This window comes from Haliotis cracherodii, unplaced genomic scaffold (assembly GCF_022045235.1).
Source record: "Haliotis cracherodii isolate W230 unplaced genomic scaffold, xgHalCrac1.p SCAF_12, whole genome shotgun sequence".
Lineage (NCBI taxonomy): Eukaryota > Metazoa > Mollusca > Gastropoda > Lepetellida > Haliotidae > Haliotis > Haliotis cracherodii.
Genome location: NW_027266267.1, coordinates 17,941,020 through 17,954,188, shown reverse-complemented (window position 1 = coordinate 17,954,188; position 13,169 = coordinate 17,941,020). Strand labels below are relative to the sequence as shown.

General features: G+C 39.7%; 1 protein-coding gene across 1 annotated transcript; it reads right to left on the bottom strand.

Moving 5' to 3' along the window:
• Window positions 1–1,900: 1,900 nt before the first annotated feature.
• LOC139457129 (melatonin receptor type 1A-A-like) lies at window positions 1,901–2,794 on the bottom strand. The gene has a single exon (XM_071238560.1). It carries the CDS (start codon window positions 2,792–2,794, stop codon window positions 1,901–1,903), a length of 894 nt encoding a protein of 297 aa, XP_071094661.1.
• Between the last annotated feature and the right edge of the window lie 10,375 nt (window positions 2,795–13,169).

Sequence of the window (13,169 nt, the reverse complement as noted above, 5' to 3'; positions counted from 1 at the left end):
CCTCGTGCCTTTTGATATCAAATATATCAACACGAGTTGAAAAAAAGTGGTAAATATCCGAGACTTGCCGAGACACGAGGGTGATATGTTATTTATTATCCAACATCATTCTTCCAACTTTTTTAGTTTGGAGAAGTAATAAGTCAGTGTCTTAAGTAAAAAAACAACATCTGCTAACAGCTTCAGTAGCAGAGCCATTAGTGATTTCATTTGATTGATACGTCATGGTAACCAATGATGTAACAATGGTCTGAAAAGAATTGTGATGCAATTGCATTGCAGCGATATCTACAATGTAGATATCAGCGATATCTCCTGTGGGACCCAGATTTTGATATAGAAAAAGTTAGTAGACACAAGTAGTATTGTCACACCAGTATTTGCTAGATATCACCTGACATCAGTAGACACAACTAGGTGCTTGAGACCAGTATATGCCTGACACCACTAGGTACAGGTGGCAGGTATATGCCTGACACCACTTGGTACAGGTGGCCAGTATATGCCTGACACCACTAGGTACAGGTGACCAGTATATTCTAGACACCACTAGGTACAGGTGGCCAGTATATGCCTGACGCAACTAGGTACAGGTGACCAGTATATGCCTGACACCACTAGGTACATGTGACCAGTATATGCCTGACACCACTAGGTACAGGTGACCAGTATATGCCTGACACCACTAGGTACAGGTGACCAGTATATGCCTGACACCACTAGGTACAGGTGACCAGTATATGCCTGACACCATTAGGTACAGGTGACCAGTATATGCCTGACACCACTAGGTACAGGTGACCAGTATATGCCTGACACCACTAGGTACAGGTGACTAGTATATGCCTGACACCATTAGGTACAGGTGACCAGTATATGCCTGACACCACTAGGTACAGGTGGCCAATATATGCCTGACACAACTAGGTACAGGTGACCAGTATATGCCTGACACCACTAGGTACAGGTGACCAGTATATGCCTGACACCACTAGGTACAGGTGGCCAGTATATGCCTGACACCACTAGGTACAGGTGACCAGTATATGCCTGACACCACTAGGTACAGGTGACTAGTATATGCCTGACACCATTAGGTACTGGTGACCAGAATATGTCTTTCACCACTAGGTACAGGTGACTAGTATATGCTTGTCACCACTAGGTACAGGTCACCAGAATGCACGAGACAATGGTAGATTCTAGACACAACTAGATAACAGGAACACGTGCGGACTAGACATACGTACTTGACAAAGGCATAGGTACTTGGTACATGTAGGTACTAGAGACCAGTAGGTCATATGAACCAGCAAATATTGGATACTATTAAGCACAAGATAAGAATAGATAATAGAAACCAGCCAATACGAGACATCACTAGGGATGGGACACCAGACGGTACTAAACTCCACTAAGGATGAGACACCAGATGGTCTAAACTCCACTAAGAATGAAACATCAGAAGGTACTAAACTCCACTAAAAATGAGACACCAGACAGTTCTAAACTCCACTAAGAATGAAACACTAGACGGTATTAAACTCCACTAGGGATGATACATCAGACGGTACTAAACTCCATTAAGAATGAGACACTATAGGGTTCTAAACTCCACTAAAAATGAGACACCAGACGGTACTAAACTCCACTAAAAATGAGACACCAGACGGTACTAAACTCCACTAAGGATGAGACACCAGACGGTACTAAACACGACTAAGAATGAGACATCAGACGGTATTAAACTCCACTAAGAATGAGACACCAGACGGTATTAAACTCCACTGGGATGAGACATAAGATGGTACTAAACTCCACCAAGTACTACACTTAACTGCTTTTCAAAATAGCTGTCAGCTAAATTGTTCCCAGTAGTTTTTACAGTGACACATTGTTACTACTGTGTGGGACATTCACGGTCCCGACAGAAGTTCCGGCAAATAGCCTTCGCCGTCTCTCTGAAAGGTTTGTACAGCCTGAAGTAAAGAAATAGCTTGATGATGTAATAGGAAGAGTTAACTGCCCAGAAAACTGCCTTGACACCTTGTATCTGAACCTTGGCTGAGATGATGATAAAGATGGGGATGAAGGTGAGGAGGAAGATGATGGTCGTGATGTGGGTCATCTGAGATAACTGCACCTTATGCATGATGTTAGGACCTATGGTGGACATGGTAGGACATTTCATGAAGGACCGAATTCTCAGGTAGCAAGTCGTTGTGGTGCAAATTGGGATGACCAGTATGTTGAGAACCAGCAGAAGAAAGAACCAACAGTTGGAGGGGGTTAAATCCATGTACATGATATCTGAATGTGACTTGAGGTCAACTGTGTAGACTGACGGCACAACATGGTACAGGCTACTGATCGCAATGTTGATGGTCCAGGAACAAGCCATGAAGGCAAAGACCCGTTTCCATGTCACCAAGCGCTTATACTGCTCCTGTCTGTATATAGCCAGGTAGAGGTTTACTGAAAGGGCGCTTACGCTGTGAGAGACCACGCCACTGAGACTAAATAGGGAAAGTCGAAGGTGTATGTAAAATTGAACAAATCCAGGACGAATATAAGCATAAATGAGGACAATCTGTATAACACTTTCCTGAATGATTTCAGCTACAGCATGGTTTATCATGAGCGCTCCAGAGAATCCTCTCATGTCACGGGTTCTGGCAATGATGAAGATGATGACGATGTTTCCAATAATGCCCAATGCGTTGAGTAATCCAGTTATCGCCGTTGTTATTATTGCCGTGTCTGTGAACAATACAGTTGCATTGTCCTTGTCCATTATAACGAATCTGACCGCAAGGAATGTTAACTAAAGTCACCCAAAGTATAGGGACGTTTTCAATGCTCGGCGTTCCCAACCTCCAATGGTATGTCCTTGCCAAGTGGATGCCTTTGTCAGGAGTACAACGTTGTGTTGACAGATTGATTAAGTGTTACACAACTCCAAGGCGCAAAAGGAAAGTCAGAATCAGCCGTATCATGTAATCCACCTTCTATTTATGGGGATGTTGTTCTGGCAATTTCCACTGCAATAACAAACAATAATTAGTACCAATTAGGAAATATGACATAATACATCCACTTATTCTCCAAGGTGTGTGAGTGTGAGTGAGAGGGTGAGAGAAAAAGAGAGAGATGTGACAGAGATTGGAGAGAGAGAGAGAGAGAGAGAGAGAGAGAGAGAGAGAGAGAGAGAGACAGACAGACAGACAAACAGACAGACAGACAGACTGAGACAGAGAAAGACCGATAGAAATAAATAACTATCTGTTATGTAGTGACACGGTAAGACTAGGTCAGACCGCTATTCCTTCCTACAGGGATCAAATCCCTAGCTTTGTCTGCAAACGAAGTCCGTGTTTTCACGTCAATTTAGTGATATGTCTCCTGTTTGATTGTCACTCAATGTAGAGAGTTTCTATCCATGAAATGTGTCCAAAATCACAGAAACACTGAAAATACCACGCCCCACAATTTGTTTAACAAAAATATTTGTTCAAATGCAGGTGTTCATAAATTGTTTTCATGTTGTTAACTTATAGTGTATAACTTGTAAGCCAGGAAACATTGCTTAAAAGGAGAAGAATTTAGACATATTAGATACTGGATCTACTACACATTGTTCAATTGATGTCATCTTGGATATATATTAACATATAAACAGTAAGTAACACATTTGCACGATAAATAGTAACATTCATCATTAATGCTCTTTATTTTAATAACCTTGTTTTCACATAAACATGTTGCACTACCCGGTAACCCGATCTGACTAGTCTGTCGTACAGACCTTGTCTAGATGTATTCAGTTAAAGCCCCACCCTGACTTGAAATAGCCCGCAAGGTGGCGGTGTTTCAGTTTCGAACAATGACTGACAACGTAAACACAACCGAGTGTCGGGAGAAGCTTTTTGAAAAATATAAGGGAATAAGATCACAATTGACCTTCAAACTTCGAATCAACTTGAATGACAAACCATGGATACAACAAATCGCTCCATATCTAGATATAAGTCAATAACTTTTCTGTAGTTTTATCATAAAAAATCGAATCGATCGTGTTTGGCGTCTGCATTAATCACAGTGGGCGGAGCTTATTTACGGTTTAGCTATAAATAGCAAAGCATATGGTCATGTGTACATGTGACACATTCAATGTATTTGTGGTCAAAGTGCATTGTGCTTGTATATTGTTACCCCAGAATAGCAGCAGAACATCGGTTTCGGTTAATGTAACAGTAACGATACTTAAATACGAAATTGACGACACGATTCTTTCAGTTCAATCCGAAAATTACAGAAACTTTTTAGTTTTGGTCATTTGCATTCAACAGTTAGATCTAGATCTGTGCCACACAATAATCAGATTATATTTATAAAACTTAAATTATTGCACAGATTTTTCAACTAGTGTTTAGGAAGGGGCCTAATTTGAAGCGCCAGAAGTTACGCCAATATATCTCAGCTTGACTACAATAGATGAATATGTCACGTGTATCAACATAACAACGCACATAAGCAGCCGGTAATTAAGTAACGAAATAAACTTGATGTTTACACAAGGCGTATCCAGATAATATTGTACTTACGATAAACGAAAACTTCAATACACATATTCCAAGACAACTTTAATTATGAATTTTCTTTTCCTTCACATAATTTTCACACACAAAATTGAATTTGATCATTAGATCCACACATGTCACATGTATTTTTTGTTCGGGGTATTTGGATACACTTCGTGCACAAGTTTTAAAATACAATCTGGGATCCCTTTCCCGTTTTGTCCACACTAATCCTTCATCTGCTGCAACGTTTAATATCCGTTTCTTCAAGTCCAAGTATCTGCGATCTCTCCAAACACTTCGTTTATTTAGCTCAGCCCAGAAACAATGTGTTCGAATCGACGAATTTCTGCAACATGGTGGCCGCACCATTCCCTAACTCCGGTTGCCTGTGCCGTGTCACTCATGGTTGACAAAAGAAGTGTGAACATACATATTCGGCTTCATCTGGTTCCACAATGAAATCTCGCTGTGACACTGATTCACTACGCCCAAGAATCGGCACTGAATTTGTCAAAGTTGCTGTTGTCAATCGGAATGATGTCATCTTGAATTGGAACTTTCTCCACGATAAAGTCCCCAATGTTATTATGAAATGACCAAAGGCTTTGGTATTGAAACCAAAGACCTGCACGTTTGTTCAAAAGTCTTGGAATCGTTTGATAGATGTGTATTACCATTAAAACTTACGTTCTTGTTGTCAAACGGTCCACGTGGGTGGGTGTTTACATGACGTCACCCGTTTACGCATTAACCAATGAAATGTGTGTTATCATGACGTCATATTGACCTGTCAAATCACTCGTATAAGCTCCGCCCACTAGAGTGCGGTAGTTGCTATCGCAGATGCCCCTTTAAGTCATACAAACTCCTTGCTTCTATCATATTTCTTGTATTATTTTCATTTCAGAGACTACGTCCTGACGTTTGAGCTACTGTACCTTGAAAACCAGGAACATGTGGCTCACCTATAGGACGCCACCATCGGCGAGCGTAACATGAAACGATGACCGTTCCCTCCACTTTGCTAGTACCTGACAATCTGAACAACGTTAAACCCGGAAAGAGTTCATACGTTCGATTGTTTCTGTCTCGAAAGTATAAATAATATGAATGGCAAGAGACGGTGCTTTGCAGCCAGGATCGACAATTTTTTTGTGCTGTGTTTTTGATACTATGCCAGTAAATAATTATATAATGTTCAAGTCGATTTAATGACATTACATATAACTACTCATGAAACGAGATTTATATCTTAAATAAAAAACAAGAGAGCAAAGCAAAATGATACCGCGTTTTTGGGCAAACGAGTTAAGTCGAGTGAACCTATAGACAATTGCGGAAACGACGTTCGCGTACATACGGTTATATATTTTCAGAACGGTTCGCCAGAACGGAGACAGAAAAATAACGTTCACGAGTTCTGAAGATACATGATCACATCCTGTCTAGTCATTAACCTGACTGTGGTGTTTAGTACAACATATTGATATATGTCCCGAGTTCTGTCAGAAGCTGTTGCTAAGACTTGTTGCACATGTGCTCTATTTTAAATAGTGAGTTAGTGAGTGAGTTTGGTTTAACGAAGCTTTTAACAGTATTACAGTTACATCGCGGCGTGTCGGCTCAATGTGGGAGGAATGTATTTTAAATAGTGAGGAAAACGCTTCTCGACAGCCTCAATTTATTTTTGGGACATGTTAAACTTCAACCTGCGAGTTGTAACTGATTTTAACGAGTGAGTGAGTGAGTGAGTGAGTGAGTGAGTCAAAGGCCACTGTCTGGCTCGAAGACATTGAAATAAATACGTCAAACCCTTTCCATAATCATAAGAACTCTCTGAGAGTCGACTGTACAATTCCGCCTATATCATGAGCGTGTGTTAATGAATCACTAGCAGATAGTGATGATTTTCGAGCTGAAACCCGGATGCGTATAGGGTGCGTGACCAGAAAAGGAGACGATTCATTGACTGTTCATCGTAATAACAAACACTGCAACTAACGAAATATTTCATATTAAAACTAGAACTTCAGCATCAACAGACATTGAAACCTTCTCTAGCTGCACGTATAACAGATATTTAAGGATATTTGGATGAATATACAAATACCTTTTCTATATATACTGATCGTAGATGCTTGTGAACGAGGAATGTGTGCGAGTCATCTGGTTCATACCACGTTCTAGCTGCACGTATAACATATATTTAAGGACATTTGGATGAATATACAAATACCTTTTCTATATATACTGATCGTAGATGCTTGTGAACGAGGAATGTGAGCGAGTCATCTGGTTCATGCCACGTTCTAGCTGCACGTATAGCAGATAAATAAGGACATTTGGATGAATATACAAATACCTTTTCTATATATACTGATCGTAGATGCTTGTGAAGGTGTGCGAGTCATCTGGTTCATACAACGTTCTAGCTGCACGTATAACAGATATATAAGGACATTTGGATGAATATACAAATACCTTTTCTATATATACTGATCGCAGATGCTTGTGAAGGTGTGCGAGTCATCTGGTTCATACCAGTTCAGAAACATCCAGCCATATTACGATATTCGTTTTGACAAAACGGACCATGAAATCATGACTTGAATTTGGATCTGCCTCTCTGTTGTGATATGACCAGTTCCTTATATACCAAAGCCTTCCGTGGAAAAAGAGTCAGAAGCACGAATATAGATCAGGAGGAGACCCTCAACATTTGACCAACCTGTGTTTTCAGCTTTAACATGGACATATGAGTAGAAATGGTCGAATAATGAACCATATATAGTTATATTTGTTACAATAAAAACATCCCAACCTCTAGTTACGAAATGTGCTATTAAATGTGTTGTAAGGTTTGGTTGTTGTTTAACGCTACACTCATCAATATTCCAGCTATATGACGACTGTCTGTAAATAATCGAGTATAGACTAGACAAACCAGTGATTAATATCATGAACACCAATCCACGCAATGCATCAACCAAGTCAGCGAGCCTGATCACCCCATCCCGTTAGTCGCCTCTTGCCACAAACATAGTCGCCTTCTAAGGCAGGCATGGGTTGCTCAAGACCTATTCTACCCCGGATCTTCACGGGTCAGATATTAAAGGATCTCAGCTGACGGATACACATAACCTGTCCAACAGTGTTGAAAAATAAATTCGAGCAGATGTTGATATGTCTGTAGATGCTGACAAACATAGATTCTCTGAATTGAAATTATTCCTATAAAACGTTTAGTTGGCTTTTGATATTTGATCATAGAGAATAATATTTTGTGTGACGACATCTAGACTTGCTAAACAATTATAACTTGCATGGTCTGTTTTGGATGGCTTTGCTTCACAGCTAGTCTAATGCATTAAAACTATATTATTTTGATGGAAACAAGCAATTACATTTAAGTTGAATAGGAGCTCCAGTGAGATGGACATTTTAACCTGGACCTTTGGAAAATCTAGGCTTGCTTCATTTAGGTCTATAGTTTTACAGTAAGGGCCAGGGAGGAGTGGAAACTAATATGGTTCGGGGACTGGGAGACGGTCTGTGTGATAGACTAGCAGGCCGATGGATGCTTGTCGTCGTGAGGTTAGGTATAAGCGATCGAGCCATCTGAGACAACGACTCAACACCTGTTCGTACCCTGCAGATACCCTTGCCTGCTGTCATACTGGAGATTCTCCCTTCTATAGTCAGTTCCCTATGCGATACAGCCACCAGAACTACCCTGAATAAAGCTATTCATAGCTCGAATAAGAATATCTAATTGTCGGTCTGATATCTCAATACATCGATGGCAAAGATAGAATACCATAGATGTCGCCGATGCCGCGATACGCTAGCCCCTATTCATTATATTCCAAATGACTTGTATGTACACTAGTATAATGAACATGTAAATGATCATGCACTTTGTATCATCGCCGCTTTTAGCAAAATTCCAGGAATACCACGGAGGGGAACATCAGAAACGGGCTTCGCATAATGTACCCATGTCGGGAATCGACCCCGGGTTTTCGGCGTAGCTATGCTACGACCGCCCTACTGAATCATGCAGACTGAATGTATACATGTACATTTAAAAAAGTATCATTTTACTACTATCCAAAGAGAAGATGCATATTTGCTATCATTTACTTGCTGGCTTTATTCCGCTGTTTGTTGTGATTCTCGGAGAAACATTCAGGACGAACAGCACAAGAAAACGAAAACCGCGAGTCAGTGCATCACAGCTCATATAACACAATTCCCGACAAGGGTACAATGTGTGAAGCCCATTTCTGGTGTCCCCCGCCGTGATATTGCTGGAATATTGCTAAGAGTGGCGTAAAACCATACTCACTCACTCACTCACTATAACACAACGATAATAACAGGTCCAGTATGGCCGTTCGGCCAGAGCTACTGCTCGTTATCGCAGCTGACTGTTGGTAATATCATCTTACATGGCCAAAGGATCTCTTAACATAACAAGATCCTAATTAGTAAGGGTTGCTTTATCCCCCTTATTCGACTGCTTGTAGAAAAGTGATAACTCATATATGATGGTTCATATATGTTTTATGCTGAATATTCGAATGTAAGAGTGAGAGATTTGTATTCAAAACATATGCATATGGTCCCTGATTGAAATGGCTCCATGGTTCCAGTTTGAACAAGTGACTACCTTCAGGGAAAGGAATCCAATACGTGGAGACGGACATAAAATGCAACTTGTGTACTTGTAAAAAAGACAAAACTCGTATTCGTTGTCTGTTTGTTTCAGGTTTAACACACACAGCACACAGCAATATTCCAATTATATGACGGCGGCCTGTAAATACTCACGTCAAGACCAGACCTCATGAACATCGATTTTGGATTATACATGTAACACGTATTCTATATCAGTATGGTTTCATGCGCTAATTAATGTCACAGGTACCATACGCCAGGTAAAGTTACATGATGTACATTGCTTACTCTAGTAATGTGTCTGGTGAACACTACACTGCAGATACATGTTACATGATAATTGTATGTTTAACAGGTAGGGAAGCTTCACTCAAACCATTGACTACGCCGTTAACGCATAAACAATGTAATACAATGGATCAGTCGTTAAGCTTCATCGAACTGTCAACAAACCTTGCAGCTGTTGGCAATCTGAAATCTATGAAAACGTTGATGTATTTCATGTATAACGGTACAGCAATATACCATGATGTTGATCTGAGCCAGCATGTGTCACGTGGTCACTGCTGACATGGAACACCTGTGTGCCGGTTTTGTCCGATTTGAGTGAGTGATTTATTTTAATTTAGCAATGTCCCAGCAATATCACGGCGAGAGACACAAAAAATGGGCTTCATACATTGTACCCATGTCGGGACTCGAACCCGGGTCTTCGGCGTGACGAGCGAACGCTTTAACCACTAGGCTACCCGACCGCCCCTGTCCGATTTGAGGGGCTGTATTGCATACATGTGAAGTTTAAAGTGCGTCCTGCTTAAACAAACTTGTCATTACAAAAGTCCACACATAAAACTTTACGTACGTTTGCGTTTTAGTGCAACCACTAATTGATAGGAGAACGTCTCGCGAGAAAATCATCAGCGTTATAATCAAGGGATATAGTGGCCTTGGCAGAAACGTACACGTGGCGGGTAAAGGCAAATATACCTACATGAGACTAATATATCTACATGAGACTAATATACCTGCGTAGTAGACTCATATAACTGCAGAAACTGGCAGAAACGTACACCTGTCAGTTAAAGGCAAATATACCTACATGAGACTAATATACCTGCATGAGACTAATATACCTACTTGAGACTAATATGCCTGCGTAGTAGACTCATATAACTGCAGAAACTGGCAGAAACGTACACATGGCGGGTAAAGGCAAATATACCTACATGAGACTAATATACCTACATGAGACTAATATACCTACATGAGACTAATATACCTGCGTGAGACTAATATACCTACGTGAGACTAATATACCTACATGAGACTAATAAACCTGTGTGAGACTAATATACCTACATAAGACTAATATACCTACATGAGACTAATATACCTGCGTAGTAGACTCATATAACTGCAGAAACTTGCAGAAACGTACACCTGTCAGTTAAAGGCAAATATACCTACATAAGACTAATATACCTACATAAGACTAATATACCTGCGTAGTAGACTCATATAACTGCAGAAACTTGCAGAAACGTACACCTGTCAGTTAAAGGCAAATATACCTACATAAGACTAATATACCTGCGTAGTAGACTCATATAACTGCAGAAACTTGCAGAAACGTACACCTGTCAGTTAAAGGCAAATATACCTACATGAGACTAATATACCTGCGTAGTAGACTCATATATCTGCAGAAACGTACACATGGCAGTTAAAGGCAAATATACCTACATGTACATGAGACTAATATACCTGCGTAGTAGGCTCAGATAACTGCATGGGACTAGCGCCTCCACGCAAAATGTGTGTGTGTTGTTCAACGCCGCACTTATCAGTAATGCAGCTATGTGACGGCAGTCTATTAATTATTGAGTCCAGATCAAACTATTCAATGACTGATACTACGATCAACGTTCCACACCGTCATGGTACGTTGACACTCCATATCAATTCGACCCATTCAATTGCCTCGCACGACAAGCATAGCTTGCTAGGGACCAATACTTACCCGGATTCCACAGGGGTTCCCAAAGTAGTCACCTCTTAAAATGTACTGGGTTGGAAAATGAATTGGTCTGTGTTGTCAACACCTTGGTGGTTTGTTAAGCGTTCATGATTTAGCTCTGCAGTCGTGATTACTGTACACTGAATGCATCAAATATGATATGGAATTTAAATGCATGTAACTTATGTTGTAATCTGGTGTTTGTAGTATTGCATGTGATGTACTGTAGTATCGTAGGTTTCATTTTTTTATAATGATTAACTTCACATGAAAAGCGTCCGACAATTAACGCATCACAGTACAACCTTGAACGTCACTAAATCCAGAAATATGCCGCAATACATTATTGACAAACCGATAATGGACAATATCCCAATAATTTTTAAATATTTTTAATTGATAATTTGTTTATCAATATATTGAAAATGTCCATACTGACCAGTCATTATATTTCTGTATTCATTGTATCAAGCTGCAGTCACTCCACACTTGAACTGTGCATACTTTTCAATATACATGAACGCGAAAATGTCTCTTCAGTGTATTCGTTTGTTTTTGACACGGATTTATGCGGGCATGTCCACACAATGCTAACGTTCACGTAGAAATCTACACACCTAAACGTAGAATGGATAAACGTCGACGTGCACAGAGAACAGTGGAGTCAGGACAAGACGCGTTGGGTTATCCAGACAATACGGATTGTGAATAAATATAATTTTTTGATCGGCTAGGCGTCGACGAATAACTGATACAAAGTAACGAAATGAATACAGGACTAAATAGAAAATTGGTTTATCTGGTTATTTTGTGGAGAACACAGACCTGTTGCACACTGTTGCGATTATTTAATTACATGATGATATACTCAATCATCATGCAGTTCACGTCCACTCGACTATGACATATTGGCTAACTCTTGTTGGGGAACAATATATTGCAGTGCAGAGTTTTCAAAACTCCCAGCATGCATAACGTGATGATTGCGCCAATGTTTAAGGGGAAATAAGTTTAACATAGAGTGTAAATATTCTTGAAAAATAGGACTATCTGTCATCAATATCAATTATCAGTTCAGTTTATTTCTCAGAAAGACCCACCAATAAGGTATATGGTGAAACATTATAATATAAATATAAATATATATAAATATCATAATATAATAACAATATCAGTATCAAGATGACAGGAGAATTGTGTAAATACATATAGTGATCAAAGGTTACAATGAAATATGATAGAAATAAAGTAACAAGAATCTCATACACGTTTTCTAACAGCTTCAACATTTCAGAAGATGGTATTGATGCATAGGGACACGTTTTTCATGTATTTCACCTTAATGCTGGATAAACATTTTTTTTCAAACCATACATATTACGCCATTCAGAGAGATCTTTAGGTATGTACATTGACCGCCACTGGAGAAAAGCTTCACATCTAAACAGGTAATGAGACTCGTCACCAATCGCGGGAGAACTACATAGATTACACAAACGTCCCACTCTTGGGATGTCAGACCAGCGTTCAGGTTCAATTGGTAAGTTATGGTTTGTGGTTCTAAATTGTAATATCGGGTGATACACTTTTATAGGGGGATAAAGATATGTTTCAAAGGTGATATGTTCTGTAAAACATTTTATGGTACACACATGTTTCATGGAGACGTAGTTCGATTGGGGTGGGTGTTTTTGTACATCTATCAGTTTCAAGTTTTAGTTTGTGATTATTTACAACATATTTTGAGAAATGTGACCTATTAGCTTTGTTATCACAATATGTAAAATAATTCTGAATATGTATGGTTGACTTGACCAACCTGTATGTTCCTAACGTGAAGTTGGATAAATGGGAATCCCTTAATGAATGAGTGAACATATGTTTACATT

Bases quoted from the DNA above. Each gene is read 5' to 3' on its own strand.
- LOC139457129 (XM_071238560.1), bottom strand. From the start codon at position 2,794: ATGGACAAGGACAATGCAACTGTATTGTTCACAGACACGGCAATAATA.